Source organism: Bombyx mandarina, chromosome 22, assembly GCF_030267445.1.
Source record: "Bombyx mandarina strain Sakado chromosome 22, ASM3026744v2".
NCBI lineage: Eukaryota > Metazoa > Arthropoda > Insecta > Lepidoptera > Bombycidae > Bombyx > Bombyx mandarina.
In genome coordinates, this window is record NC_143228.1 from 2913341 (window position 1) to 2940639 (window position 27299).

Genomic DNA, 27299 nt, shown 5'->3' on the forward strand with positions numbered 1-27299 from the left:
CTTTAGCAACGCCAGGGGCAGAGCCAAGCCGCTGTCTAGCAAGAGCAGTGCTTCCCTGGATCTACCACCAGATTGGAATGGCAGCTCACTGAGATAATCCGGCAAGAAACTCAGTGGCTTGTGTTTATGGGAATAGCATTAAAACTGTAACTCTGCAGTAATTAGATCTAAAAAAATGAGAATTTTTAGCATTTCACCTCGTGTATGTACTATTCTAAAATTGATATCGCAATAAATAATCGTGTGAACACATAATTAACCACAATTATGAAGTGACGTAACAGCTCAAAATAATCAAACTTTTCTAATCCGTGTAAAGCAAAACGTTGGGGTGGAACATTCTGGAAATTGACTCGTCATGAATAATTCAGAAGACACATACATAATGCATGTTTTATTATGTGGAACAATGGACCTTTTGTTGTTCTAAATATGAAGTTATTTTCATTTGAATTTACCGTTTACCTTCGATCGACTTTTAAATGTGCTAATCAAAAATTAATTTCATTTATATGGTTGTAAATATGTTCATGTAAAACTGGGTAGTCGATCATTTCTGTGATAATTTTATAATTTCACTTATAAAACGTTGTAATATACAGGATTAGGTAGAATTAACTTTTATGTTCTACATCAGCTTACAGAACTAGCTTACGTACTGCGGTACTCAAAGCTTTTTTTTTTAAAGGATTTTATGACCTGGTAACTAAAACTTTTAAGTCATGCCTTGTTTTAATTTATATTCTTATTTTTATGAAAAATGATACTATGGAGTGAAATGAAATGAAGACGATTAATTCAAACATTAATAGACTGGGATGAAATTAAATGAAATGAGATGATATGATATGGTGGTATGGTAGGACCTCTTGTGAGTCCGCGCGGGTGGGTACCACCACCCTGCCTATTTCTGCCGTGAAGCAGTAATGCGTTTCGGTTTGAAGGGTGGGGCAGCCGGTGGGGCAACCGGAGACCTTAGAACTTATGTCTCAAGGTGGGTGGCGTATTTACGTTGTAGATGTCTATGGGCTCCAGTAACCACTTAACACCAGGTGGGCTGTGAGCTGGTCCACCCATACAAGCAATAAAAAAAAAAATGGGATGAAATATAATCTTAGTAAAATTGTGGTCATTTACTGAGATTTTTTTAAGTGGACTTTTTGGAGGATCACGAGAAGTTACGTCTAGCGGCTTTGTTTCATGTTCCCACATTTGTGCACTTTCACAGATATTAAACAGTTAATAAAACAGCGTTATTATTACACCCGAAGAAACACTAAATAGACAAAATAAAACAAATCACACAACTTCACTCCTCGCGTTCCCGCCAAAAAGTCACTCAAAGCTTTTAAAGAGTTCCCATGTGTTGCTATCTCGTAGTGTCACCGCACGCGTCATAGTATCACCGAATTTAACCCGACACTTGTTGCTTAGATTCTTTCACGACATCACATAGTGTACATACGCTATTTATCAAATTTATTACAAACTGTATTTTTGTATTTCTATAATAAACGTGAATATCAATACACTGCCCATTTTAAATCCTTATTGTGTTGGTCGTAAGAGGTTATTCAAAATAATATTCCAATAATGAAATTATCATTAAAGATATGGTATTTAAAAAAAAAAACTAAGGCACTGGGTTTTTTCATATTTTTTTCAGAACTGTGGCTGTTGTTTTGGATGCAATAGCCTAAATAACGTGTTTGATATTTCAGTTAACATAAATTATTTGAAATACAATTTGAATTGAACTTTTAGTTTCACGGTTGGCTGCAGCGTTCATGGTCCGGATTTTTATCTGATGTTAATTCGCAAGCCATCGACTTCATATCGTGAACGTCATTGCCGACATACATTGCTTTGAAGTCTGACCAGCAACTTTATCCATCAAATCGGGATGATTTTCATTGCGTGTGCAAATTACAAGACGGTACTAGTCGTGTTAGATTACAGGACATTTATTCCGTACAATGCAACAAAACCTTCGGGTACATAAAAGCGGCAACCCCACGCAGTCTATCCCTACATAAACTTCGATGACAGGACCCTAATCGTTTGAGGGTTACCACCCTTGTCTTATTAGGCTCGAGTTCAAAAATCACATCGATTCACTTGTTGCTCTATGGTTTGACACTGTAAAGGCGTTGAGCCGCGGGAACTCGGTGCTGATGTCACCGCGAAGAATGCGGTTGGTATGTTTTTTTTATGTTCCAAATAACCCTTTACTTAGTGTTGTGGTGACACGTGTATTTTTATTATAATTTATGAATATTGTAATTTAATAATTTATATTTTGTAGTTTTTTAATTTTAACTAGAGAAATGAAGGCGCAAGAATAAGTTGCATACTATATAATTTTTTCCTACCTAAGCTGATAGCCTTTAGAGGCTATTTTAGCGTAATGTTAACTAGTAGGTGAGCTCACGGGGCTCAAACCGGAGTGATGCTAACACTGACCCTAGCAAGAGCAGTGCTTCGCAGAATCTACCACCGCATCGGAAACGCGACCCACCGAGAAGATTCGGCCAGAAACTCAGTGGACTATACTATATCACGCCATTATCAAGATACGTCATTAAGGATATTTTGGAATATTTGAAAAGAGTCCCCAGTCAGATCTGAATTATAACATGGAATATAATAAACAGATATGTAATTTTATTCCTGAAATTTTCTGACCAATTTTTTTTTCAATAATTTGTACTAGTCATTTTGATTCTCTATTACGATCCTATCCCTACGTTTCTATAATTCGTGTTCATAATCCTGATATTTGTTTAATCAGGTGTTGATATTTAAGTGATATTACATTTGAATTTTATGGGATCCAGTAACCACTTAACGCCAGGTGTACCGTGAGCTTATCCACCCATCTAAGCAATAGGTATAAATAGAAAATGATATGGTGAACAGACTTCAGGATTCAGGACTATTCTGGTGACCTCGAGGGGTCATTCACCGAGCGAGTAGGTGAGTTCACGGGGCTCTAACCTGTGGACGTTGCTAACACTAGCTAGAGCCCTAGTAAGAGCAGTGCTTCGCAGATTCTACCACCGGATCGGAATCGCGACCCACTGAGAAGATCCGGCGAGAAACTCATTGGGAAAGCGCCCTAGTGCGGCTATTGGTCTAGTATTGATTTTGATCCGGAAACTATCTTTTTGCAATAACGATTTGATTGTAGAGCCTGGAGTTTCCATAACTTTTTCGATTTTCACAGTTCAATTTGTTTAGAATAACGCAGAGTTATTATTCACAAACTGCTCTGCGGAATATTTTGTTTGATTAAAATATAGAATGTTTTTTTCCGTCGTGCGTGTCACGTGTGACGTCACGGCGTCTACCCTCCATTTTTTTTTAATTAACCAAAACAAGGTGCTTATTTCAATAGCAATCAAAACAATGTCTTAATATTTCATAAGTCTATCCACGACATGTTGTACATTTACGAAAACAGTAATTGAAAAACAAAAAAGAAATGACATTTTCAGATTCAATTTCAGTCCTTAATGCTTAACGATTATGGAACAAACTTGACCGCTACCTTCCCTTTTATGTACACGTAAATAAACGAATACACTGACAGGTCGGTCGTTTGTCCGTGTGTGAGTGCAGACGTGTAGCAACATGTCCTCTGTGAGGGCTTCCCTGTTCCCTCTTCGATGCTACATAGAAAATTGCACGTTTTTATGTACATATTTTATTGTTACGAAAACTAAATGTTTCTTTTTGCAGGTGAAATAATATTTTAAATTTGGAAACTATCGATTTAACACATTCTTAGACGAGATAATGCAATGAATACATTACTGTTTAATAAAACTATTACGTAAGCTTAGTAGGTAGGACGTCTTGTGAGTCCACACGGGTAGGTACCACCGCCCTGCCTATTTCTGCCGTGAAGCAGTTATGGGTTTCGGTTTGATAAGTGGGGCAGTCGTTGTAACCATACTGAGACCTTGGAGCTTTTTTTTTTTTTTATATTGCCTTTGTAGGCAGACGGGCATACGGCCCACCTGATGTTGAGTGGTTACCGTCGCCCATGGACTTCAGCAATGCCAGGGGCAGAGCCAAGCCACTGCCTACCGCTTAATACTCTCCATAAGCCTCGTTTGAAGAAGGACATGTCATAGCGCTCGGGAAACACCGTGGAGGGGAGCTTATTCCATAGCCGGATGGTACGTGGCAAAAAAGATCTCTGGAAACGCACTGTGGATGACCGCAGTGGCTCCAGGTAGTATGGATGAACTCTACTCCGGTGGCGGGCGGTGCGATGGTAAAAACGAGATGCTGGTATCATCTCGAACAATTCCTCAGAGCACTCCCCATGGAACATACGGTACAAAATACAGAGGGAACCGAAGTCCCTCCGCAGACCCAGAGGCTCCAAACGATCCGAGAGAATGGGATTATCGACAATCCGAACGGCCCTCCTCTGTATGGAGTCAAATGGAAGAAGCTGGTATTTGGGAGCCCCGGCCCAGAGACGGGAGCAGTACTCCATGCGAGGCCGGACTTGTGCTTTATAAAGCAAAAGTCTTTGTCCAGGCGTGAAGTACCGCTTCGCTCTGTTGAGGACTCCCAGCATTTTGGACGCCAACTTGGCTTTGCCTTCCAAATGACTCCGAAACTGGACATCGCTCGAAATGTCGACCCCAAGTATCCCGATACTCTCGGAAGGTTGCAGGGATACTCCTTGGAATTAGGGGGTCCTTCTTCGCAGTGAACGCGCAAACTTGTGTCTTTAACGGGTTGAATTGAACCATGTTCAATTCATCCCATTCGGAGACTCGCCCCAGAGAGTTCTCCATTTCAGACACAAGTTTTGATCGTCTCTCTTGCACCACGCTCCGAGAGAGACTCTGATGGCCGATATATCGCGCATCCCCCATGCTATCATCTGCATAGCAATACATGCCATCAATAGACAGCATGTCATTGATATACAGGATGAAAAGCGTGGGGGAGAGCACCGAACCATGTGGAACGCCAGCGTTAATGGTCATGGTATCAGAACAGTCACCGTCTACAACGACCGTGATGCTCCACCCATCCAAAAAGCTAGTGATCCACTTGCAGAGACCCTCGGGGATTCCGTAAGATGGTAACTTCGATAGAAGTGCCGATAGAGAGATTCGATAGAGAGCTTATATCTCAAAGTGGGTAGCGAAATTTACGTTATAGATGTCTATGGGCTCTGGTAACCACTTAACACGGGGTGGGCCGTAAGCTAGTCCACCCACCTAAGTAATAAAAAAAATTACAAATTGCATTGTTTTCCGGCAAAAATAATTAATAATTTTGTTATTAACCGAAATAATTCAGCGTTTTTTTTTAATTTGGAAACTGTGGTCGTCTGGTTGGCATTAATAATGTCTTTGCAATTCGTTACAAGTTACAAACACAAAAAGACACAAAGAAAGTTTTTATTTAAGACGAAGCACAAAATATAGAAAGAAGGAGATAGTAAACAAAAAATAGATAGTCCAAGCAACACCATTGTGTGATAAATAAATGTATTGATAAAAAATCAAGCATGTATGTATTTTTGTGTAATTATAATAAAATATTATAAAATAAATAAATACACGTGAGTCACCCACAGAAAATATCATTAATATACAAGGTATCGTCATCAGCCTGTATCTCTCCACTGTTGCATATAGGCCTCTCCCATAATCCACCATAATAAATGGTTCTCCGCCTTCCGTATCCAATTTTCATCGTACCACTACTGAATATACTATTTAGTAAAGTGACTATTTAGAAAGTTTACTGGTGGTAGGACCTCTTGTGAGTCCGCACGGTTAGGTACCACCGCCCCGCCTATTTCTGCCGTGAAGCAGTAATGCGTTTCGGTTTGAAGGGTGGGGCAGCCACTGTAACTATACTGAGATCTTAGAACTTATATCTCAAGGTGGGTGGCGTATTTACGTTGTAGATGTCTATGGGCTCCAGTGATCACTTAACACCAGGTGGGCTGTGAGCTCGTCCACCCATCTAAGCAATAAAAAAAAAAGAATAAAACTCAAACGTACATGTGCTCTTGAAAAGGAACAAAGACGAGTTAATTCTAAAGGAATCGGTTACGCGATTACGTTTTTTTTTTTATTTACGTTCCTAGCAATCGGGCCTTTACGTATTTAGAGAATCAATTGGAGGGCCCGCCGTTGTTTCCCCAAGGCTGTAATCAAAAGAAGCAATTTCGGAACGTCTGCGCGCCGAGTAAAATATTTAACGACTCTTTATAACATCGGAACAGTCTGAAAAGTTATGAAATTTTCAAATATCTCCCGGAAATTACCGACTCGTACGTTATGTCGGGACACGGCCTCGTTCATATTTCAATATTAAACTTGCCGCGTATAATAAATTCTAATATGGGAAGTTTTTACGTTTTCAACCGAACTCAGGAAATACTGTTGTAAGGCTGTATGTTTTATTAGCAACGTTGAGTTCGGCCGCAAATATTGCACTGGTGCGGGGTAATAGAATGCATTAATGAAACTTTCGGGCAATAGTTTTGTAGTGACTATCCAATAGAGCCGGGCGCCGCCTCATCCTCTGGCCGCCCCGCCTCGCCCGCCTGCGGAAACCGAATTCAATTTTAGAACGCGGGCTCCAATTTTCAATATTCGTAAATTAAAAAAAAAAAGAAAAAGGCCAACGAATACCGCTCTTTGATGTTTTAGCGCGCAAAGCTTATTGTATTTAGAAAGAAAAAAAAAACAATAACAAAGTCTTGTCGTATTGATCGTCGTACGGCGCATGCGCATAACGCAAACGCAAAATTTGCAATTACAAAGTGCTCTGTGCAAATTTCGTCGAGTTTATAATTCGAACGCTGAGCACTAGAAACGCGCTTCCTTGTTGTATACGATACGAAAGAAAGAGACCACAATACATATTCGAATTTAGAAAATTAATTTGCATCATTGCTTTTATGGTTTTTGAATTTTTGTTACGCAATTAAATTTTTGACAGTAATACCTTTTCAGACTATAAATAAAATATATAGTTTTTTTTGTCATTCATGCATCTGTAATAAATTTTAATGCTGAATATCTTCCTAACCAGTTGATTAATCCAACACAATACCATTGAATAATATAATACCGGCAGCTAGATTTTTGGTCATTCAACTTGCAATGTGTTTAATGTAATTTAAACCTTTTTTGAGGGAAAACCTTTTTTGAGGGCTTTACGGTGCTGATGTTTTTAGCCCCATAACAAATTTTATTTTTATGCTTAAATTTACCAAAAAATATTTTTTTAATTAATTTTAATGCTTACGAATTCCAAAACAAAATAATTAATCAAGCTAAATTATTTTCGTGGTCTACCTAAGTTGTCTAATCATTAAAAGGAAGGCTATTTAGACTAGTCTAGCCTTTAGGAAGTGCAGTGTGGGGGCCAAGGGGGGCCGTCTCGTTGCCATGGCAACCGCAAGATGGCGCTCGCGGAATTAGTTCGTCTGCAGGCTTTATGCACGTCGTCTTCATTATATAGGATTTCAATTTACTTCGAAACTCAACGACTAGAATTAGATTTGGTGTATAATTAAATTATTTGGTCGTGGCGGGAAACTGTTTCGTAGAAATCTAATTTTAATAGATTTAGTTCCGAGTTGTTTTCTTAAAAAAAAAAACAATTGACAATTGTTTTGGATTTGGGAACTCTTAATGTTTTCTTTATTTCTGTTAATATATGTACCGAATGTACTGTTAATTAAAGCTAAGGAGCTTTATTTATTTATTTGAATAAGACATAAAATACTTTCGGTTGTAATTGTCAGTTTTTTTTTTTTATTTGTCGCAATACACTAGTGTGGACGAGCTGACGGCACGTTTGATGTAAAATAGTGAGTTCATAGACTTCCCAACATTAATGCCACCACTCACCTTGATACATATTGATGAAGTCAAAATTGTATATCTGCCGGTACCTAATCGTGTGGTCTCACAATTCGTCTCGCAATTTATATTTTTGTGTTATTGTGTGTTATTCTGTTACCATGGAAATCATTCCAATAGGTACACGTATTTCCTTCAGAAAACTAAAACTGAAATGATGACTTCATCTTATGGTTTTGAGCTCGGTATTTATTGAAAAATATGGTCTTTTTAAATATATCGAACACACGGTGCTATAAAAGTAACTTATACAATTTTTGTTAACACTCAACTGAGTATGAGAAAATACATTTTTTAGTTATTAGTTATAGTGAGACGAAAGAGATGTTTGCTTTTACTGATTAAGTTTGTAGTTTAAATATTATTTTATTTCTATAGCCTAGCAGAACTATGTAAGAATTATATAATAAGATATTGAATAATTTTTTAATTATTTTTATTGCTTAGATGGGTGGACGAGCTCACAGCCCACCTGGTGTTAAGTGGTTACTGGAGCCCATAGAGATCTACAACGTAAATGCGTTACCTACCTTGAGATATAGTTCTAAGGTCTCAAGTATAGTTATAACGGCTGCCCCATCCTTCAAATCGAAACGCATTACTGCTTCACGGCAGACATAAGCAGGTCGGTGGTACCTAACCGCGCGGACTCACAAAAGGTCCTACCACCAGTAATTTTTCTAACGTGTCTCCTGAAAAATCACATAATTTCCATAAGTGAAGTTATCGCATCGTATGTGCGATATAAGGAGTATGAAAAGAAGCAATGTTAACTGAAAACGCAGTCGGTAGAGTTGGTAGAGCTGGTGGTTGACGCGAAAACAGAAAGCGTCTCAACAGAAAAATATACTTTTTTATATTAAACGGCTTTATTAAAAAAATAAATACAAAAATAGCTGATACGTAGTGTTCATGCTCCTTTTTTTATGAATGGTAGAGCATTAGTGGCCCGGAAGCCTTTCCAGTTTCACCAGGACAGGCGCGCCAGTAAAAGCTCAGCCAGGAGGGGTGGGATTTGCTAATAGCTGCCCGAGCGCCTCCGAAAGAGACTTAACAGCTCATAGACAGCTGCTTCGTGAATGCATGGTCTTTTGTGAGGCGCGGGACGTCCAGAAATCTTTTATTCTTTTATTGCCTTTGTATGCAGACGAGCATACGGCCCACCTGATCAAACAATTCATAAATGGACATCAGATCTATCATTTTTAAGATGCTTCTATTAGCTATGTTTGTATGTGACGGTGTCTTTGATTATGGCATTAACTGAATTCAAGGTGTCGATTAACTTGAAAATCGCACACGCATCAAGGAGCGATGACGATACATAATATAGTTTGATATCTTCGCTCTAATATCTTGATGTCATATGGAATACCCGTGAGAATAGACGACCAAACCACATAGACATTCGGTGAAGCTAGTATAACTCCTTGAGGTTGCTTATTATCAGTAGTAAAAAATAAGAAAAAGAGATCAGGATAATAAAGCTTTGAATTCATTGCTAGTTCGATTTGCTAAACAAGCATGTTCGCATACCCGTCCCTGTGGACCGAATGGTAAATAGTCAACGTCGTCCTAAGCACGTCATTACGGATCCTCCCGATTTATTAACGGTGCTTTTAGGTACCGTTTACTGGTGGTAGGACCTCTTGTGAGTTCGCGCGGGTAGGTACCACCGCCCTGCCTATTTCTGCCGTGAAGCACTAATGCGTTTCGGTTTGAAGGGTGGGGTAGCCGTTGTAACTATACTTCTTGAGACCTTAGAACTTATATCTCAAGGTGGGTGGCGCATTTACGTCGTAGATGTCTATGGGCTCCAGTAACCACCTAACACCAGGTGGGCTGTGAGCTCGTCCACACATCTAGCAATAAAAAAAAAACACTTACAATGAAACGTGGAAATTCACAAAACGGAGCTTCGCCGATAAAGTTACGTGACGTGAACGTGTATAACATTAAAACGACCTTGTTGGGCGTTACAATTAATTTACAATTCCACTGAGTTGTGAATGAACAGGTAACTCGACGCCCCGAGCGGAAAAATCTGTGAAAACCACCCGCGACCGGGTCACGACCTAACGACCGGTGTGCCGTACATTGCGTGCTTAGTTCTCGTGCATTGCTACAATGTTTATGCTACACGAAGTTTTGCATCTTTGGACAACGTAAGCTTCTTACGCTTAGGCTATTTTGAATTGTCCATCATCTACTTGTACATAATCCTGTTTATTTTTGTCACAAAGCTGTCATACGTTCTGTACGAGACGTTGTACTACGAAATGAGACTTAAGATCTCATGGTGACATTATTGTCTACTGGGTCCGTTAATCACTTAACCTCAGTATGTTTACTTAAATTTTTTTAACGTTCTCGACAGCGTAAAAGTTAACTCAAATTTGTATGCAGTTGGAACAGCGCCCCTAGCGGCAAACTTAGACGAACGTTCAAACTTCATACAAATTTGAGTTAACTTTTACGCTATCGAGAACGTTAGAAAACTCGCAATAAGCACACCGGTGAGCAATGAGATAGCTCGCCCAGCAATAATATTATATGTGTAATAATAACCAATAACCCTCGTCCTACCCCTTAATATTCTTGATGCAAAGTTAAAGTGCACAGCAACAACTTTGAATTTTCTCTCTTATTTTACTAATTTACCCTAACTCGCTTTTTGACACTTGACTTCATCAATCATTTATGATTATGCTGTATTATCGGAGCTACTAAGTTTCGCCTTCCCACTTAGGTTTTACAAAACTATTTTATTAACTATTTAAATGTCAATTCTAGTATAATTCTTTACTTTATTACGATCGCTTTTGTAATGCTGTATAGCTCATAAAATATATACATTAGAGTTTTGTGTAAATAACACAATTTACGACTAATAGGTGTGCGAGATATTTCTTTACATTACCACATAACATCAACATAACAATCTACTATCACTATCACATAAAAATCTATTAGATACATTTAGTATTATGCATTAAAAAAATGTGTGGTGTCGTGGGACACCGGATAGGAACGAAGTTCCTTATTATAAAAAATAATTTTAAGTTCTATTCGAGGTATAAAGAAAATAAAACTGGAGGTTTCGCAACAACCCACGGTCATTCGGTAACGTGCGAACTTATTGTGGTACACCTCATTCACGGTTGTTTGCATAAGAGTTAGTGTATTGCGCAAACGAACGCTCTGAGATCGTGGTCAATGAATGATTAAAAATATGTTATTATATTTTTTGTACGTTATTACATAGTTAAGTCGTAAACTGTGTGCATTACTAAAAAAAATCTTACGTTACGGACGTTTTTTTCCGGTTAGGGTACCCCTCCGCATCGTCCCATAAGGAACTTCGTTCCAAAAAAAAAACAATGCCCAAGTGTCAAGTGCGCAATGAACTAGCTACAATTAAACGCCGCCGGCTATTTGACAGGAAGCCGGTATTAATCTCGGCGGGCTGTATCCACTATTTCGGGTGGTTGGTTGTGCCCGTGAACTCGGCGTTTACACTTTATTTCTATATTTGGACAGTTCGGCCCGAAAGCGAGAGTGACCCCGTTTTTGTACGCGTTTGATTTACACTCGTTGCGTAATCAGGTTTGACCTTTTGACCTGTGACACCGGGTGCCTGTGAAACCTTCATGAGCTGAATGTAGCTTAGTCTCGATAATAACTGTATTACAACTGCGCTTTAGTATGAGTTTAACGAAAAATCAATTAAGCTTTTGTAAGTTAAGCGGAGTCAACGCAGCATCAATCGCGTTTGAGTGGCAACCACTTAGCAGGAGAAGACCTGGTCGCCATGTACACACTTGGCCACGCACCGTGGAGAGTGAGATGAGGACTGCCAACGTAACCTGGAGTGATGTTAAGGAGCAAGCGCAAGACAGGGTAAAGTGGAGACAACTTGTGAGGGCCCTATGTACCAGCGGGGTACCCTAGTACTACAACAACAATACAACAAGTTTAAAAAATATTGTCTAAACAAAACGCTGCCTGAAAATAATTGAATCTTTCTAATACATCTCTTCGTTCCACACTAGCGGCATCTTGAGGTTGTTCAGTTTTCAAAACCAACGCATACATTCCTAGGAAAATCTTTCAGGGAAATTGAGTGTACCAACTGTTCAAATATGTCAACTCATCTACAACCAGAGATGCAATGTTACGTATGTCATTAGCACTGTTAATGCACCGCTAAATGGTTGTAAACCTTAATCGATCAGTTGGTCTAGTAGACAACGAAATCATCAGGCTCGAAATCAAAATTTAGTTAAAGATTCTTGGTGTTCCGCCTCTAAATGAACTTGGCATGGACGTCGTTCCTATATTCCACAGCACAGAAAGAATCACGTTTTTAAATTAGATCTTAAAGAATAGCCTTACTTGTTTTTTTTGCCACCAACTAACTTTTAATTCAGAATAAACTTTCACCAGTAAAACAATCATAATGTAAAGTGATAAAATTTTATAGAACTCTGTTTATTTTGCAAAATTTGAGGGTAGCTTTTATTCCTCAAATTATTATTTAGTGAAAAAATATATGTAAAGAGCTTGTATATTAAGATTTATAGTATTTTTTTTATTGCCCTTGTACTCTCCACAAGCCTCGTTTGAAGAAGGATATGTCATCGCGCTCGGGAAACACCATGGAGGGGAGCTCATTCCAAAGCCGGATGGTACGTGGCAAAAAAGATCGCTGGAAACGCACTGTGGATGAACGCAGTGGCTCGAGGTAGTATTGATGAGCTCTACTCTGGTGGCAGGCGGTGCGATGGTGTAAACGAGAGGATGGTATCATCTCAAACAATTTCTCAGAGCACTCCTCAGTATTTTAGAAAAGTTTAATTGGCAATTCGCGAAATGGCGGTATTTACAGCGCGATTAATGCAAGCAAATTACACTTTACTTACTAAGTTTAATTGTTTATACAGCTATCTATAATCTTAAGTATATTATTACAATGATAGTAATACGATCGTATTTTATTTTTGTTGATACTTAAAACTTATAATAGGCAAGTAAACCCATATCTCGAAGGTCAAGTCAAGGATATGGGTTCCCGAAAAATCTGCCCCGTGCTGCAATCAAGGCTACATTACTACATTATAAATATTAAATTACTAATCAATAAAGAAAATCCCGGTCATCGTTCTTTTCGAGCCCGTCGCTTGCGAGGAAGGGCTCGGTGAGTAAATTAACCCACAGACACAGCCCACTGAGTTTCTCGCTCAGTGTGTCGCGTTTCCGATTCAATGGTAGATTCTGCGAAGTACTGTTTTTGCTAGGGATAGTCTTAGCAACGCCGTTAGGCTAGAGCCCCGTGAACTCACCTACACACTAGGGTAACGTTGATATAGCCTCACAAGGCTATCAGCATAAATAGGAAAATAAAAGAGAAATACGGGCACACATGATGCAGCCGGTACATATCTGAAGCATTTTTGTTACCACCTACCTACCTACCTACCTACCTACCTACCTACCTATAACCTAAGTGTTAGGTTACGCTGACATAGCCTCTCAACGCATAGGTAGGAAAAAAAAACAAAGAAAAAAGATGTAAAGCTTTCCTTCCTTAAGAACGGTTACCTGGTAGATAACTCAATTGTTGAGTTAAGCTCGCCATTTTTTATATCTTATCGCAATTACTGTATTATATTAACTGTGTGTACAAATAAAGAATAAATAATAATAAAGATAATTCGATCAATGTAGTATTTTACAATTCTCCTATCGGCGCCGGTCACGTACGTATTAGTCTAGTTGTTTAAGCTGGCCGTCGTCTGTAATCGATATTCGATTATTGTAATGTTTACTTTTTTACTTTTTCTTAGGCACCGTTCTTATGAGAAAAAAATTCGAAGAAAACGTGCTTCAAAATTCGATTACAATTTTTTCGAGTTCCTCTTCGAGTAGGGCATGAAAAAGGTCTTTGCTATTTGGACTGAAATCGCGTATGAATTTGTTAGTCGATATCAATGTTCCGCATTTAGTTGTTCTCTCTACCGAAACTGGATCAATTAATTTTTTTAAAAAGAAAATGATCAGTAATGAATAGATTAATCGAAAACATTTTTAACAGATAATATCTGTTAGCCGGATGTCTTAAATCGGACCGAATAAATGAACAATTTTGGTTAACATTCACTATGATTGGTTCATAGTTGGTGTTTAAAATGGTCCATGCCAGCGAAAATGCTCTTAACCTCTTTTTGTCTATCCCGCTTACATCTATGCGATTAAATGTGTATTCACGACTATTTAATTTTAATTATGAAATTCATGCATTTCCATTCTAGTTATGTTATGGGCGATTGGTTTAGTCTGTAATTGTTCTGCCAACTTGAAAACAATAAAAGGGAACGTGAAGCTAATATGAGATATGAGCACGAATAATTTTTTAAAAATAAATAAACATATACGAATAATAATTAATTGATCAACAAATATTTTAGAGTACAATATTCCATGATCAAATAACTGCATTCTCTGAAAGTGAAGATTAATGGTAGTAATAAAGTTTAATAAATGTTATTTGTTAAAGATGTGTAGCTAGTTACTAGATTAGTCACCACTAAGGATTCACATGACATAAAGAAATAAAAAAGAAATGAAAAATAAGGAAATGGGTTTATGTACTTACTGGAGTGGCCGTTGCGCGCCCTCTACCGCGACCTCGACGAGACTCGCTCTTCACGGTCTGCAATGTTCCGTCCGGCGCCAAAATAAGCTATAACAACACAGACACACCACAGACTTAACATAAAGCAAAAATAAAGTAAGTAAAAAAACAAAGGAGAACGTTAACACAAAAAGGAAAAATGAATAGACAAACATGCAATGGATGGGTTAAGTGGCGACTTATTAGCGGTATTAGTGGTCGAAGTATTGTTTTTAGTATGACGATGAAAGTTAAATAGTTAAAATATTAATAAATTCTGTTAAATTTGTTTCTATTTGAAATACTATGTATATTAAGTAATTTTGAATGTTTTTTTGTTAAACCGCCATCTGTGAACTCAAAACTAAACTAATATGAAATGCTACGATTCACAAAGTTCTTCTACTTGACAGCAGATGTCGCGCCGAGCAAAAGTTCCTCGTGTGTTACAGAGATGGCGCAGTGACGATGATTAATTTTTCAAGCATGTAATTCAAAAATATTCTAATTTTGATTTTGGTTTCTAAGCCGTATTTTATCAATTTTACTAAATACTCACAAATTACAGCTATTATCGTGGACATTTTTCATTTTAGTCTATTAAGATTGTTTGACGTTTGGAAGCCATCGTTGAAAATCGAGCCTTGGAAATTAAAATGGCGAATTCTGTACAAAACAAATTACTTTCAAGTTTTAGGACAACAGCTGTCACTGATTGGTAGAATTTTTTTCATACGTAATAATTAAAACAGCGAGCTGTTGTATGATGTACCAACGAATAAATAAACAGTTTCTGTTACTAAGCACATGGCGGCGACTCGCACCTGGCGTTTTAGTTCGTTACTCCTGTTTTTGTGTTATTAGAATGCGAACAGCATTTGTTATAGCTCGGTCTCTTTCTGACCTACGGCCGTCTCGCTTACTCGTCGTCTATTCACATTCAAATTTTTAAGGATTTCTAATTATCCTGAACAGGTTAAAGGATCATTTTGATTAAGTATTAAGAATAAATAGTGTGAGAAACATCTGCTTCTAACTGGTTTCAGTTAGTATACATTAAAACGATTACTATTCATCAATTTGTTGAAGTTTAAAAATAAAACTCACATTTACAAACGACTGGAATTATTGTTGTACGTATTAAAATAATTACAGACGCGTAACTGTTCTTTTATAATTTAAGTAAGTAGTTCAACTTCGAATTATATTATACTGATGTAAAGATAAGACACGTGGAACATTTCCTTATTTCAAAATTGAAAGTTAGAATTAGGTCATAACGGCTTTTTAAATTAAAATAGTTATTATTCATTATAACAGCTATGCGATAGTACTATGTGTATTTACTACGCGTATTAATCGTCATTGGACATCACTAATGCTATTTTAGACGGTATTTGTAAAATTTATGTCCTATGAATACCTTATCGTGGATAAATATCAATATTTATCATCGTCGTCAACATTAAATTGATATAGAATATAAGTATAGATTTAAAATAATACTACATAAAACTAAAATTAAATGTATTCAAACAACGTTATAACTTGCCACGCTTTTTCACTCGTGTTAAAATCCGAAATAACGAAATATGTATTTTCTCGTAATAAAGGGTTGCGTTCAAAAGCTGTAAGTTTTGTGGGTACGTAAAATCACAAATCCGCGAACACTGTCGTATTTATTAAAGCATATTCATCCTGTGTTGACCGAGCTATGTGCTATGATAAAAAGTATCTAGGTTATAAACGATCTATGCGCGAAATTCAAGTTTCGGCATTTTTGCATGATCAATTAACAAAAAGCAAGTCGTCGTAGCCTAAAGGATAAGACGTCCGGTGCAAACGTGTTGAGCGATGCACCGGTGTTCGAATCTCAGGCTGGTACCAATTTTTATAGTGAAATACGTACTTAACAAATGGTCTCGATTGACTTCCACGGTGAAGGAATAGCATCGTGTAATAAAAATCAAACCCTGAAAATTATAATTTGCGTAATTACTGGTGGTAGGACCTCTTGTGAGTCCGCGCGGGTAGGTACTCCCACCCTGCTTATTTCTGCCGTGAAGCAATAATACGTTTCGGTTTGAAGGGTGGGGCAGCCGTTGTAACTATACTGAGACCTTAGAACTTATATCTCAAGGTGGGTGGTGCATTACGTCATAGATGTCTTTGGGATCCGGTAATCACTTAACACCAGGTGGGCTGTGAGCTCGGTAAACCATCTAAGCAATAAAAAAAAGCAATCATTATATTAGTATAGATACAATGCTATTTTTTGTACAGTACATTTTTGACCTATTTTACTGCTCTATAATTATATTATTAGTATCCTCAAAACAGCGTGGCTTAAATTTTGTGGTGATTACTCGAGCGTGCGTATTGTAGCGCGTGGGCGACAATGAGCGTGGGCTGACTTAGGGTAGGTCGGGTTTGTCACGCAATTCCCTGATTATTTCATTGATACCTGCTCTTACCACTTCATTGTTAAACAAATTTAACTAAGAGACGCGCTGTGGATGTTATTTGTCGGGATGACGCTCACGAATCAAACAAATGCACTACTACTTATTTATTTATTTACTTAATAGAATCGTGATTTGTTTTTATCGTGAATTGTTTGTTGTTCGGTTTGATTGAAACAAAATAATTGATATATTTTTTTCTCCTCACGAAAGTACAGGAGTCGAGTCAATTAATACTTTTACAACGCCAAACGCTATAACGGGCGGATGTTTAGCTTGAAAAGCATGATGGATGAAAATGGCAGTTATTTAAAATTGGTTAGCGGCAGGTGCCCGCGTTGCACAGATAATAAAAGCCGCAAGATAATCTCGAACGTTAATCTGTACAGTAAAATAACGAGGTTAATTGGAATGTACGTTGTTTCGGGCCGCAAAAACGAACATTTGTAAATGATCAGACAATGGATTACGTTTATTGCTACTCGACAACAGATGGCGCAAAGCTATTATTCAAAAAAGAAACCCTATGTAATGTAAATGATTCGACTTGTTATCTAACGTTGTAAGTGAAATTGCATGTTTAATTTAAACTAGAGTGGCATAATGGTTTTTTTTTAATTTGCTAAATCACTTAAAGTCGGTGGTATGGGCGATTCTGTAATTATACACAGCATTACCCTCACAAACATGTGCCCTGCAAATAAATCCAACCCTTTTAAATATCTCCATACATTTGTTACTTTTTACTCTTGGTTTCATTGTGCAGGTGATTTTATTCACTATTTAGATCTGTAGGCAACTTTCCAGTGATATTGCTCTAAAATCACCAGTGACCCGCGTCGGTTTCACTGACTCGATTTAACAAAACAAAACTATCGAAGTTAGACAAATGGAACTGAGCGTAATCAACTGAACCAAATTAAAAAGATTTGCTCACGTGTAAAATTAGTTCGTGACCAAGATAATTTATTGGCAAACTTGCGTCGTTGCCTCGACGGAGACGCCTGGTCCTGTACGTATTGCTGTTTTTGTAATAACACCGGTTTGTCTCTCGAGTGAGTTTTGCACGACTATTGTTTAGAAGTCGAAGCTATAGCTGCTTCAACTTTTCTACTAAATTATTCAAAACTACAGTGACGAACTTATCTATACTCTATACTAATATTAAAAAGCGGAAAGATTTGTTTGTTTGTTTATATTGAATAGGCTCCGAAACTATTGAATCGATTCGAAAAATTCTTTCACTGTTTGGAAGCTACACTGTTCCCGAGTGACATAGGCTATAAACCTTTTTTGCAAAAAAAAAATGGGATCCTTACTAAAACTTCAATAATGTAACTTAAGGTGTAAAAAAAATACCTAAAATATTCTTTACATCGCGTGCCCTGCGAAAACTATTGATGATAGAATAAAATAATGTGCTACAACTTTGTAGAACGCATTATTGTTTACAAAAAGTGTCGCGACAGCATTTATCTAACTATTATAGTTACGCCGCAATAAGTGTTCTTTTATTTTAAAAAATAAAACGTTAAATATCGTTGAAATGTTTGTTAAAGACCCGAGCGGAGCCGGAGCGGGCCGCTAGTAGTTTATATAAGCACAATAATTGGATATTAAAATTAACGTTTCAAGCGCTTCCCTCGTGAATCGGTCATGTTTTTCCTAGATGTAACTGAGAATTACAGTTTTATTGCGATCGATCTTTCTCAAGGTTACAGGTGTTCAGTTCGGCACGTGGGGGTCGCAAGGGGAGACCGTCTGATAGGGTGCAATAGGCCGGAACCAATCATATTATTTGAATATTGGATGTTCGCATCACTTGAGGGCAAATATGTAGTAAATAATACGTGGGGCCTATGAGAGTTGATGTTCAAGATGTTTTGAATATTGATTTTTTTTTGGAAATTGTTAGCGATTTGTCGTTCTCAGCTCTGTTTAATCTCTCAGTTGGTTTTTATTGCAGACTTAGAGAGCGTTCAGAAAAGACAGATTCTATATTCCTAACACAGAAAAGAGTCCTTAAAGATCAAGAATGTGCACAACCTGAAACTGTTGTTAATAAAATGCGAAATAAAAGCAAAATCATTACTAATGAGGAGGTAATACATAAATTATCTGTACTGGTCCTTTTGCTGTTAGCGGCTGTTTGCATGAGTGTACCAGGCTCACCACAAACCGGGAGGAGTGGCGATTGCTCGTGAGGCGCATAACAACACAACAATGATGCTGGATGACGACCACGACCGCTCTGACAAGAGGGATACGACACACGACTGGTCCTTGCACTAGTAATTAATTAAAATCGTTCACAGTGCTACATGCCTCTTTCACTCGTTTACCAAATCCTTACACACTTACAATAAGTTAGTTTTTTTTTTTACACTAGAAATTGCCTAGAAATCTTATATATGGCAAAACAACGTTTTGCCGGGTCAGCTAGTATTAGTATAGATTATTGTTTAGAATGACTCGATCCACAATACGAATGGAATAATTTGGTCTCGTTAAACGCGTCGTGGAGCGTCATCGGGTGCGTCGCCGGCCGCTAATACGAATTTCGTCCGACAATTCAATTTGTGTCCAATCAAATCGGCCCGGCTCACAGTGTCGGCTCCGCGATTGGCCATTGTTTAATGTCGGCGAGGACGCGGTCGGATTTTTTTATCCTGTCGCCGACGGAAGCTCAATTTAGTGCAATCACGGCGCTGTGACGCGGGACGCACACTGGTTGCACGATTCGTAGCGATAGTGGCGCCGCAGTGTCGAGTAGACGAAGCTAATGAAGGATTTTCGATTTAATTCTATTTCTAAAACTTTTGTCTGTTGGATTTTTTTTATTGCTTAGTGGACGAGTGGACGAGCTTACAGCCCATCTGGTGTTAAGTGGTTACTGGAGCCCATAGACATCTACAACGTAAATGCGCCACCCACCTTGAGATATAAGTTCTAAGGTCTCAAGTATAGTTACAACGGCTGCCCCACCCTTCGAACCGAAACGCATTACTGCTTCACAGCAGAAATAGGCAGGGTGGTAGTACCTACCCGCGCAGACTCACAAGGGGCCCTACCACCAGTAAGGTATTGGATTTATATGACGTAATATTCCTGTCGCTATTAAACGTAGTGCTTGTGCAAATTAGATAAGTTTGATCGAAATTAAACTATTATTCATAGTGCATAATTAAGTTCTAAATAAATTATTGTGTTAATTCACTTGTTCATATATTTGATATCATAGATGGTTTTAAGAGTAATCAGTTTGTTTTTATTGTTTAAATGGGTGGACGAGCTCACTGCCCACCTGGTGTTAATTGGTTACCGGAGCCCATAGACATCTACAACGTAAATTCCGCCACCTACCTTGAGACACGAGTTCTAAGTCTCAGTTTAACAGTACAACGGCTGCCGAACCCTTCATACCGAAGTGCATTACTGCTTCGCGGCAGAAATAGACAGGGTGCGGTCTCAAAAGACGTCCTACCACCAGTAATTTGGTTATACGCAAATTATAATTTGGTTTTTATTACACGATGTTGTTCCTTCACCGTGGAAGTCAATCGTGAACATATTTTGTTAAGTACTTATTACATTAGAAAAATTAGTACCTGCCGGCGGGATTTGACCATAGGCACAGTCACATACGAATGTACCGGGCGTCTTATCCTTCAGGTCACGGTGACTTCAAGTCAAATTTGTTTTTTTTTTAAAACACGCACGCAACCTTCTTTCGTTTATTGAAGTATTGACGACGTATTTAAATTCGGAATACAAAGACTCATGAATGTCTTTATAATATCATCACAACAATAAACTTTGCTTAGCGAGGAGCGTGCGACAAATATAATTCAGTGTAACAAAAACATAATTCAGACCACCGAAGTAGATGTCAAGATTTCGAGACTTCACAAGAAAAGAACCGTAAAACGGAACGCACAAAGAACTGTCAAAATGTTTGAAATTTAAATACGGAATTCGCGCGTTCCTCGTTTGATTGGCGTCTGAATCACGCACGCACATGATGCGTTGTGTCCAATCCCGAAATGTGCGTCATCGCTTTAATGATATCGGAGGTTTTACGTAAAATTTTACTCATTAAATCGAAGTGAATTTAGTATTATATATACAGTAGAAAAAAGCTACTTATTCGTGGTTCCTTCATTCTAGTTTTCACTATTCGCGGATTAAAAAATACGACCCAATTCCTATATTCGCGGCTTAAGATTTCTTTATCGCAGATCTTTTTTTTTTTATTGCTTACATGGGTGGACGAGCTCACAACCCACATGGTGCTAAGTGGTTACTGGAGCCCATAGACATCTATAACGTAAATGCGCCACCCACCTTGAGATATAAGTTCTAAAGTCTCAATTATAGTTACAACGGCTGCCACACCCTTCAAACCGAAACGCATTACTGCTTCACGGCAGAAATAGGTAGGGTGGTTGTACCTACCCGCGCGGACTCACAAGAGGCCCTACCACCACTAATTACCTCACCAGTAATTACGCAAATTATAATTTTTGCTTGCTTAAAATGCTTTCAGATTATGTGACAGCCATTGTCCTTATGTATACGTTTTAGATTAATAGACGCAACGACTTATCAGCCATAGAGACAACAGACAAATGAAAGTTCATTGTTTACTGTATACAAACAGTATATATACGCTTTCCACACACGGCCAAGGTCCAGAACTGACCTCGGTTAAACTGTCACATGGTTTATCCTCGTGGGTCCTCGCCCTCTAAGGGTCCAGGCTACGACCTTTATCGTTTACGAGTGCGCTATTCCCGACCCATGTAAAACAGTTTTTCGAGTAAGCCCAAACAACGATTGCGGGAGAATTTTTTGACGTTTTCCTTTCCACAAGAATTCATATATTACTAGAGGTTCCGCAGTAGTCGAAATTCGACTATAATTAATTGGAATTGTAAGTTTCTACACTATTAAGATTGTATTTCATACTTCTATAATCACAATTTTCGCCAAGACTACACTATAAACAATATTAACAAAGACAAACAATATTTAATATATTCTCAATTTGACAACAGACGTCAAGAACAAAAGTTTCACAATAAATAGTATGCATGCGTGTGTGCGTCAAATACATGGTATGTAGTGTGTGTAATGTTTTCTTTATTGATTTAATGTATCTTTTATGCATTATTTAAAAAAAAAAATTAGCTTTGTGCACTCCTTCTCTATATTCTCTATAAGTGTGGGAAATTTCATACTCCTCCGTCCGCGCAATTTTCGTAAAAAGGGATACAAAGTTTTTCTTCACGTATTAATATATAGATTTATCTAGCGGATGCTACTATACATTGATGACATTTACCGTGTTTTCTATTTGCTGTCACATAAAATTACGTCCTAGCTTTTAATGGAGCTTTTGTTTTTGAAAGCTTACGCTTTTGAAGCCGGTCATCAGTAGCGAGTGCGTTCTTACTCTGACAGTAGCCACGGCAGTTACCATTATGTTCACATTACGACGAATTAACTCCGCAAATAGTAAATTGTGAATGGTTAGGTGGGCGGACGAGCTCACAGCCAGCCTGGTGTTAAGTGGTTAATGAAGCCCATAGACATCTACAGCGTAAATGTGCCACCCACCTTGAGATATAAGTTCTAAGTTCTCAAGTATAGTTAATTGTAGGTGGGTGGTATCAGGAGAGTTTTTTTTTAATTTTTGGAACGAAGTTCCTTATGGGACGAGGCGGAGGGGTACCCTAACCGGGAAAAAACGTCCGTAACGTAAGATTTTTATTAGTAATGCACACAGTGTACGACTTAACTTTGTAATAAAGTACAAATTAGTAATGCACACAGTGTACGACTTAACTTTATAATAACGTGCAAAAAATTACATATTTTTTTATCATTCATTGACCACGATCTCAGAGCGTTCGTTTGCGCAATAACTCTTATGCAAACAACCGTGAATGAGGTGTACCACAATAAGTTCGCACGTTACCGAATAACCGTGGGTTGTTGCGAAACCTCCAGTTTTATTTTCTTTATACCTCGAATAGAACTTAAAATTAATAGGTATCAGGAGAGCTTTTTTTTGAATATTTTTTTTAAATAGCGTCTATGAATTGTCTAATTGACGCATCGGCCAAGCTTGTAGACATTACAAGGTAAGTGCCGCGCGCAATTGCAAAAAGGACATCCTAGTCTTCAGCACTAAACATCAATCACTCTTCATATAAATTAATGCCAAGCTGAAGATTTATAAAGTCTTTTATCCAAACTATATTGTTCGAGCATTGGATATATATTAATACGATGGCACGAGTAATAGCTAAACATTATACATTAAATTTTCGTTTATATTTTGTTATATTCATTCACTCGTGTAGTGATGGGGCAAAATAGAGCCTACCTGTTTTCAAAGTTCCTATCAAAGAGTAAAGCTCGTAAATAGCTATCGAACAAAAATAGACAAGAAAATCGGTTGAAAAAACGGAAAAGAAACACTGATCTGTACTTTCTTTGTTTATTTATATATACAAAGATAGTACGGTTAGAAATGCATACTACATAAATATATACATACACATATACTCCTATGAACTTTTTCTTAGCTTCAAGAGATGACTATTAGGGACAAAATCGCCTGTATACATATAAAAAACTCATGAACATAGGTACTTTACGCTGTGAGTGTGTGTGAGCTAAGTGTATGAAAAACAACAATTTGTTGGAAGTGCTCACACGCGACTTATCATGCATCGATAGTAATTGATATAAGCCTTCTTTAAGGGTATCGATATTAACTGAACCGATTTTTAAGGGTAAACGATGTTACAGGGTTTCCGAGGTCATTTAAAGAAAAATATAATAAAATTAATTAAAATATTTATTGGATGTTATATAACTATACAAGGAGGAGATGGCCCTTAGGCAACCCATTGACGCAAGAGCTGTATAGATTCACTGTAAGATGGACTAGTTGTGTCTTCACTGATAAATGTCCTGACGAAACATAAATGTTGAGATGTATGGCTGAGATATCATCTAATTAGGGTCCAGTAGCGGGTTATAACGCATTGATGACAAGCAGGTAAGTCTTCGTGGCTTAGGATAAGACGTCCGGTACATTCGTATCTAGCGATGCACCGGTTTTCGAATCCCGCAGGCGGTTACCAATTATTCTAATGGAATACGTACTTAATAAAATTTCAGGATTGACTTCCGTAATGAAGGAATAACATCGTGTAATAAAAACCAAACCGCACGGGTAGGTACCACCACCCTGCCTATTTCTGCCGTGAAGCAGTAATGCGTTTCGGTTTGAAGGGTAGAGCAGCCGTTGTAACTAAACTTGAGACCTTAGAAATTGTATCTTAGAGTGGGTGGCGCATTTACGTTGTGGATGTCTATGGGCTCCAGTAACCACTTAACACCAGGTGGGCCGTCAGCTCGTCCACCCACATAAGCAATAAAAAATAAAATAAAATAATAATAAAAAACTTCAGGAGTTAGAGCATCGAAGTTGCGAATTCAACATTTAACTGTGTATTATTTTGCTCGATAATTTCGCTAAACTTGGCACAATAGTGGAGACGCTACCACTAGATGTTATAATTCAGTTGTCTTGCTCCGTCCGTTTATAAGTTATTGTGTTTGTCGTTTTATGACAAAATTAAGGGGACTCTTACAATTTATTATATACAGATATTCCTTTTATCTATCCGGTATGAGCCTATTGTGTTTATTTATAGACATATATTTCATAGAAATATTCATAAACGAAAACTTAATAATTGTTACGTTGTATGGAAGATAAATATATTTTCTTTACTTACAAATTCGTGATAGGAATTAAATAGCTACTTTATTCTTGGTAGAGCGTCTTGTGAGTCCTTACGGGTAGGTACCACCACCTTGCCTATTTCTGCCGTGAAGCAGTAATGTGTTGTATTGTAAAAACTGAGGCTTAGAATTCATGTTTTAAGGTGGGTGGCAGTATTTATAAAAGTAAGTTGTCTATGGGCTCAGGTACCCATTCAACACCAGGCGAACCGTGATCTTATCCGCCCATCTAGGCAATAAAAAAGCTTATGGATTCTTAAAGTTTTCTCTAAGATTTTCTCTTGTGCTATGAGAGATACAGAGAAGAAAAGTCCGGAAAATATTTTATACTTCAAAATAGAACTGATATTTCATTACTCAGTAGTAAAATGCTAAAGATATCTTAGCCTATCGATAAATATATGGAATATATTATTATACATGGTTAAAACTACTTGCGGAATTCGGGTATTCGTAGTAGGTTGATGGCAATGTAGCAACCATTCTTGCATTTTAAACAATATGTAGTTAGGTTTCAGTTAGTAAAAAAAAAAACAAAAGGTACTAATTGCGGACGCATACACCTTGAAAAAGCACCAAACATAATTATATTCTATACTAGCGACCCGCCCTCGCTTCGCTTCGGAAACATTATACATATGCATGTAGTAAAAAGCGGTTATTTTAATATTACAAACAGATACTCCAATTGTATTTATATGTATGGATTAGATATATTGAGAAGACTATATCATAATTTTCATTGTACAAAATAAATCTTCCAACGATTTCGCAAAAACTGCTATTGTTTAAAAAATAGTACGTCTCGAAACAGTGTCATTCGTAAATTCGTACACGGAGATGTAAATGAGACGAATCCATCAATTCCCCTCTAGCGTCTAGACGGAGTGATAAAACATGTGCTAGGGTAAACCCTCCCATTGTATAGTTTAAGATCCTTTTGCCATTGCCAAAAAACAAAAGGAACGGTGAAATTTTACAATATGGCGATTCTTTACATTTGACTTTAATTAAAAAATATAATTGCAATTTGAAGGTTATGTTTGAGCGTTTATTAATAAATCACACAAAAAAGGTCTAAGCGGATATTTCTGACATAGATAAAATTTCTGACAAAGATACTTTTTAACATTGTCAGTGACAGGATCCTGGCTGTAACGCTTAGTGTTGCCATAGTACTATACGTGCCAACAAACCTACAAATCGACTTGTACTTTATAGATCAAGGGATGACACAAGCAATAACTATACTGAGACCTTACAACTTATATCTCAAGGTGGGTGGCGCATTTACGTTGTAGATGTCTATGGGCTCCAGTAACCACTTAACTCCAGGTGGGCTGTGAGCTCGTCCACACATCTAAGTAATAAAAAAAAAAAAATCTTAATCCAGTGAAAATGAAACTTTTTATTTCCTAAATTACAAGTACAAAACCGGCGAAGTCGCGGGTTATGCCGGGTCTTTGGTAAACCAAAAAGTACTATAAAATAATGTGGAGTGTCTGTTTTTAAAATCTTTCATGAAACACTGGTGGAATAAACAGGAAAAAAAAAGCTCCACTATGATAAGTTTCGAGTGATATTCCAAATGCACACGAAAAGACCTCAGTGATTAAAGATGGCGGAATATTACAAAACATCCGAATGCCAAAGCGACGTGTAAACGCTGTATCTAAAATGTTCTTGCCAAAGTGTGAATAGTAGTTAAGAGCACTCCTCGGTAAATGAAAACAGGAGTGGTAGGCTTGTATGAAAGCGGAGCGATGGTGCGATCTCGTAAAAACGTTATTACGACCTTCTTTGTAAACTTTTACTTTTATCACGAAATATTCGTGTTCCACAGAAGCGTCAGCTTTCATATTTCAAATGATTTTTTTTAAATTAAAAATCTTATGTAACAGATAAGAAACATTGCAAATATTTAGATAAATAAAAACACGAGTGTGGGTCGCTCGAAGTGACACCTAGACACCTCATTCTCTCGTACCTTTTATTTTTGTCTCTTTTTAGTGTCGCTTTTATAGTGTCATTTCCGTTTCATCAAGTTTCAAATCACAATGGTGCCAATAGACATCATTCATTACGTGAATGTTGCCACCCGCCGAGATTCGGCAAGTGTAAGTCTCAATTGTTTAGTGTAACGGGAGTCCTTCTTATCCGACCGCGACGGAGCTACGCAAAGCCGCCGTCGCCCGAAACATGATTTATCGGATCCCCCGGATTCACTCTCGGTGCTTTTAGGCCTCTCAAGTACTGGTCACCGTCCGGTTTCGTCGATTACGACGAAGAGTTAGACGAGCGAACTAACCCATAGACACAGCCCACCGAGTTTCTGGCCAGATTTTTTCAGCGGGTCGCGATTCTGATCCGGTGGTAGATTCTGCGAAGCACTACTCTTGCTAGGGCTTATGTTAGCAACAC

General features: G+C 37.8%; 1 protein-coding gene across 4 annotated transcripts in view; it reads right to left on the reverse strand.

Moving 5' to 3' along the window:
• Tet (Ten-Eleven Translocation (TET) family protein) overlaps positions 1-27299 on the reverse strand; it is a 153011-nt gene that overhangs the window by 63282 nt on the left and 62430 nt on the right. For 2 of the 4 annotated variants that reach the window (XM_089736701.1, XM_089736700.1), the window contains exon 4: positions 14575-14661. The exons of the other annotated variants lie outside the window; for them this stretch is intronic. In XM_089736701.1, the coding sequence (XP_089592827.1) occupies positions 14575-14661 (87 nt within the window). The remainder of the gene's footprint in view (positions 1-14574; positions 14662-27299) is intronic. 4 annotated transcript variants of the gene reach the window in all.